Source organism: Blennius ocellaris (assembly GCF_963422515.1).
Source record: "Blennius ocellaris genome assembly, chromosome: 6".
In the NCBI taxonomy this organism is placed as follows: Eukaryota; Metazoa; Chordata; class Actinopteri; order Blenniiformes; family Blenniidae; genus Blennius; species Blennius ocellaris.
In genome coordinates, this window is record NC_137655.1 from 20,011,173 (window position 1) to 20,017,175 (window position 6,003).

Below are 6,003 nucleotides of genomic sequence, written 5' to 3' on the forward strand. Positions count from 1 at the left end.
ATGGAAAACACCCGCTGCTTTGCCAACCGCTTCACCGACTACAAGGGCGCGCTGCTGCCCGGGCAGGGCGCGCAGGACGCGGTGGTCGCCACCGTCGAGAAGATCCTCCAAACGGTTCCCGTCGACGACTGTGACGGGGGGCTGTACGACGGTCCGGCCGGCGTGGCTTACATGCTGTACCACGTCAGCGAGTGTCCGCTGTTCTCCGGGCGGCGGGAGGTCTACCTGAAGGCGGCCAAGCGCATCATCGACGTGTCGGTGCGGTACGCGGACGCGGAGCCGGACAAAAACATGCGCGCAGCGTTCCTGCTGGGCGGTGCGGGCATCTACGCCGTGGCCGCCCTCGTGTACAAGTCCCTGGGCTTGGCCGACTTCGTCAAGCCGCTGACCAAATTCCGTAACCTGTGGGAGGTGTGCGCGCCCATCAGTTTCCTGGAGTGCGGCTCCGACGAGCTGTTCGTGGGGCGCGCTGGGTACCTGTGCGCCGCCCTGGTGCTCAGACAGAAGCTGGGCATAGAGGTGAGCGCGCACCGCCCGCAGCACCAAACTAAGTTGAAAACCTCGCAGGAGGACACTCACCTATGAAATACAGCCCATATCTACAAACAAATTGTTTGTCGACAAACAGACAAATTGTTTAATGGAACACAATGGTCGATCGCGCAGATCGACCATCAGCTATTTTCTGTTTTATTTATTTTTCATTGTTTTACTTAATCAGTCATCTCATAAAAACAACAACAAGAACAAATGTGTTTTATTTGTTATAAGTCACTTTAGCTACCTATAAGATTATTAATTAACGTAATTATTTATGAGTCTGAAATCAGGTGAACATATAGTATGTTTGAATTGCATTTCTATGCATAGCCTGTGTTTGTTTTCCCTGGAAGGTCTGCAATGCAAAGTTTTCTTCCAGGGAGGGCTACTGCATGGGGAAGAAGGAAAAAGCTGCATAAGGTCTTCTGTGACTTTACATAATTCTCTGGAGGCACGAAATAGATGATTTGTCTCAAAGGATTTCACCGGGCCTCGAGGCTTCTTGTCTGTTCATCGACCTGCTGAGTTTGTAACAGGTCACCGGGGATACGCTGTTTAGATTTTCCCAAAAGAATAATTGATTCAAAACGTTCGTTTCACCAACTTTTATACTGACCTTGAGTCCATGAGCGGATTGAACCTATACCTTCAATCACGTGTTGTTTATTTCTGTGTCATAGTTCACGACTTCTGACAGACACAAGGTCTCACTATGAGATTATCATAAAGCTCCTCCCTTCTAGGATTTAACACCATGGATCATTTGATCCATGTGCATGACTTGGCACACATTTCACATTAAAACCTTTTGTCCTGACACAAACCTCAGTTGGATTTGGGGACAGTGTGACTCAAACCTTTCCAGTCAAAGTCTCTCACCTCCGGGCTTTAATTCTCCATCCATCCATCGTCTTCAACTCAACCTGTTGTTTGAACGTTGGGAATAAAGAGGGCCAATCCCTGGACCACCTGCAACAAACAAAATGTAAAATGACGTTTTCATCAACAATCAAATTATGCTTAACCAGGTGGAAAAAACAGACTGATTTGATTGTCGTGTAGGAGGAAGAAATGCTTGATATTTAGGCCAGAGAGAGCTGATGATGTGATCCTGAGCCTTCCCCCAAATTAAAATACACATATAAATTAACATCAGATCTAAATAAAAGTATTACTAATAATCTAAGTGCAGACACACAGTGTGTTTGGATTAGGGATGTTCTTTGGGACTGATTTATCTGTCAACTAAAGGAAGATTCTTAGTTGAGACTTTTCAGTTGTGGTTGTAAAAAGAGGAAAACGTTCAGAAAACGGTAAGTATTCAGCACAGTGTATTCAAATCTTAATTCAGATTTTTATGTCTGTAGATATTTTGGTTTTCTTGATGCCTAAATTCCTCAATTCCTTTCGACATCCCATGAAACCCTCAGTGAGCCACGACACATTGGACTAAATCAACAATCACATTATAAACGTTAATAACCATACCTGCCAAATACATCAGGCATGTTTGCACCAGTTTGATCAAAACTTTATCAGTAGGTCATGCCGTTGTGTGAGTGTGCACATCCTCGAACAGTCCTGTTATCCTTGGTTGTGTTCTGGTTGTCATTTATGTCACGCATGCAAATAACGACACCCTTTACCTTCGTCTGCAGATTCTGAGCAAAGACCAGCTCAAATATATTTGCCGAGCCATTATCGAGTCGGGAAAACAATACTCCCGGAGGAAGAGGAAGCCTTTCCCTCTCATGTATTCATACTATGGAACAGAGTATCTTGGTAAGAAGATCAGTTTGTTTTGGTGACTGATGAGCAGACCCATTCCTCTTGAGACTTTCACAGCTGAAGTTGACGGAGTGTCAGAGGATCTCCTGAACTCACAGCATTAGTGTGTCAATATGTGTAAAGCTAACTGTCTTTTTCTCGACTGCATCAGATGAAGAAACCCGTCAAGGGTTGGAGATCCTCAGTAACTTTCAACACAACACAAAGCTCATAGTAAGCATAGCCCCGCTGGACACTTTTGCATGGATACGATGCTTTGAGGACAATATTGTCATCAACTCAATGACACTCTTTCTAAATGAGTAATATCTGGAGGTGAAATGAACACAAGTGTTTGAGGGGGCTGCATGTGTTACAGTTTGCCTGTCCTGAAAGATTTGCATACCGAGGAGTTTCTACTTGATTTTCTCGATATCACTCATTTTTTGGGACTGGACTAAATCCACCGACCCCAGAGAGCTGCGGTTTGCATGTGGTCAGCATTTATCTGGAAGCCTTGAGGCAGCATCTCAATGTATTTAATTTATATTCAATAGCGCTATACTTTACGATTTACATTCAATGCCAATGCAGGAAAACTCATGCCGAACAAGGAGCCGAGACTTTAGTGTGTAGAAGAGTTAAATGATTTTTTCTTTTGTTAGAATTCATGGCAAAAAAATTTAAATTCTTCGTGTGAATGGATAAAATAATCAATAAATAAAAGAAACGTGATTTAGCGTAGCTTAGTACTTTCACTGATGAATAGTGCTAAATGCTATCATTTGCACCTCATGCTGGCGAGGAGGTATTCTCCAGTGAATTTGTTTTGCCGAATCAGCAGAGAGAATTAAATAAATCCAAGTAAACAATACAATAGCATGACTGTCTTAAAGATGAGAAATAGATTAATTTGTGTTTTCAGGGCATTGTGCTTTACGTTATCTGGTAGTTGTTCTACAGTTCCAAGGCGCTGTGTGCACATCCAGCTGACGGCACTTTATTCCAGGACGGTTACTGGTTCATCGCCGAGTAAATACAACGACACAGACAGTCACACATTCATACGTACAGGAGTTCAGTTGAAAGTCTGGAGACCTTCTTGCTACGAGGGGAGCGCTCTTATCCGACCTCCCCCATTTCCAATTAACTTAACTGACGATATTAATTTGTACACCATGGAAAGCATTGGCATCGGATGAAGTAACACTCATTTTGTTTGTGGCGTTATTCATAATTTTGACTTTTGAAAAGTGCTTGGAAGACTGTAAAGACTGTAAATACTCTCACGTTTACTGGTTCTTGTCATTGAACGCATGTGTTTTATAACTCGAGATCAGTTCATTAATAAGTTCCAGCATGACTCCAGATAACTTTGAATATTTTTACCACTCTCATTTTGCTGGTCCATTGGGGTATTTCCACTTTCTTGCAGTTGGAGTGAAGCATGTAATTTCTGGGCAAACTTCTATGTCTAGAAATCTTTGTTCTTGTTTTTGTTGGACAGAGGTCATACAGCTGCTTATGTACTTGACAGACAATAACCTACTGTGGCATTTTCCAAGTTTGGGCTGCTAATTCCTCACATAGAGAGAACTTCCTCCTCACTGCCAGTTGCAGCTGTCAAGTATGTAACGTGAGCTTCAGGTTAAGACAAAGACAAGTCCTCCGGTAATCCTGCTACTTCAGGTTGTGCCTGCGTGGTTGCCTTGCATCGCGTCTCCCCCTTATATTATCCTTCTGACCAGGCGCAGCCCATGGCCTCTCGTCGGTGCTGCAGATGCTGCTGAGCTACCAGGACGTGCTGAGCGGGGCGGACAGAGACCTGGTGTGGCAGAGCGTGGACTTCCTCATGAATCAGGAGCAGAACTGTAACTGGCCCGCGGAGCTGGGAGCCATCATCGAGAGAGAGAACGAGCTGGTGCACTGGTGCCACGGCGCCCCTGGTACTCCCAGTGCTATTCCTACCCTGACACTCCCCCCCCCCCCCCCCCCCCACATTACTCACATGCCTGCCTGCTCCTTTTCACCTGATTAAAAGGATTGGGCTGTGTTTAATCTGCAGATTAATCTCCATCCTCTTGTGCAGGTGTGGCGTACCTTTTTGCCAAAGCCTATCTGATCAATAGAAAGCCTCAGTACCTGGATACCTGCATCCGCAGCGGGGAGCTCGTGTGGCAGAAAGGTCTGCTGAAGAAAGGACCCGGGATTTGTCACGGAGTCGCGGGCAGCGCTTACGTCTTCCTCCTGCTTTATCGACTGACCGGCCACTCCAAATATATCTACCGCGCTCAGAGGCAAGACGCTCCTCCTGCTCCATCCATCTTTTATTCCTCCCAGGTCTTGTGAGGCGGTGGAGCCCATCGCGGCTGACTGTGGGTGAAAGAAGGTCGCATCCTGAAGCCGTCGGTCCATCGTGGGGCGAACGCAGAGAGACAGCCTCCTGGAGAATCACCAATTCACCACACATCTGTGCTTTTCTGCTTTATAGTCCCGGGGACACAGAAGATAGTCTTTTTTTTTTCCACAAGCCAACAAAAAAACCCTCATTTGTAAAAGAGTTTGATGACCAAGGATGTGCCAGATGTGTCCTTTCTGGATTTATAATCAAATTAATCAGGAACAATGTAATTTAAAAACAGACTAATCAAAATAATGTCAGATTAGAGTGTTAAAAATATTTGCCGGCTGTATAATAATAATCATGTTGCTGGACCATCTTGATCAAAGTTTTTTCCTCATATATATTGGGCTTTATAATAAAAACTGTCTGTAATTGTATAGGGATGCACAATTAGTTATTCAAAGGACATTAAAACCTAACAATGGATGTTTAAAGGTGAATAACGTCTTCAGTTTCCTCAGAAATCCCGAGGGGCTTGCAGCACCCCTATTTGGGTAAAAGAGATGATTTTACCCAATGAATAGAATTTGTTGATGCCCTTACTGCCTTTTGTGGCACTATAGAGTAAACAGAAGCCCATCCATGCCTGTTGACAAAACAAACAAAACATCACTGTGGTCCAACACATGGGCTCTTTTTCTTAAAGAGTACAATTTATTATGAAGACATCCAATTATTCATCTGATCTGTAAAGCACAGTTTTACTGTCAATCTCCTCAACAACAGGAATAAACATATTTTCAAAAACCTGCTCGAAAACATTAACACCAAAAATATGTCTTCCCACATATGTGTGCTATTATATTATATTATATTATATTATATTATATTATATTATATTATATTATATTATATTATATTATATTATATTATATTATATTATATTATATTATATTATATTATATTATATTATATTATATTATATTATATTATATTATGCAGCTCCGTTTCAACAGCTGAAATCCTTGATTCTCTTTGTTGTTGTCCACAGGTTTGCAGAGTTCCTCTTTACCGAGGAGTTCAAGTCGGGCTCCCACTCAGTGACCAGCGTCTACAGCCTGTTCGAAGGCCTGTCGGGGACCGTCTGCTTCCTTGTCGACCTCCTGCAGCCCGATCAGTCCGAGTTCCCTCTGTTCAGTGTCTTTGTGTGAGCCGACCGCCGCCACTCACTGCTGGTCACTGGCCCCAGCAGGCCTCACTGTTTCCCTCTGAAATCCCTCAAGGACTTTAGATCTGGGACCGATTTTAGAAATTTCACTTTGGAGGCCAGCTGCAGTAGAGAAAAAGTTTCA

General features: G+C 43.7%; 1 protein-coding gene across 1 annotated transcript; it reads left to right on the forward strand.

The window, feature by feature from the left end:
- On the forward strand, positions 1 to 5,862 carry LOC308131833 (lanC-like protein 3; the record flags this gene model as incomplete). The annotated part of the gene is made up of 5 exons (XM_080498697.1): positions 1 to 519; positions 2,199 to 2,322; positions 4,056 to 4,253; positions 4,397 to 4,604; positions 5,703 to 5,862. The coding sequence occupies 5 exons, from the start codon at positions 1 to 3 to the stop codon at positions 5,860 to 5,862; spliced, it is 1,209 nt and encodes a 402-aa protein (XP_080354823.1).
- Between the last annotated feature and the right edge of the window lie 141 nt (positions 5,863 to 6,003).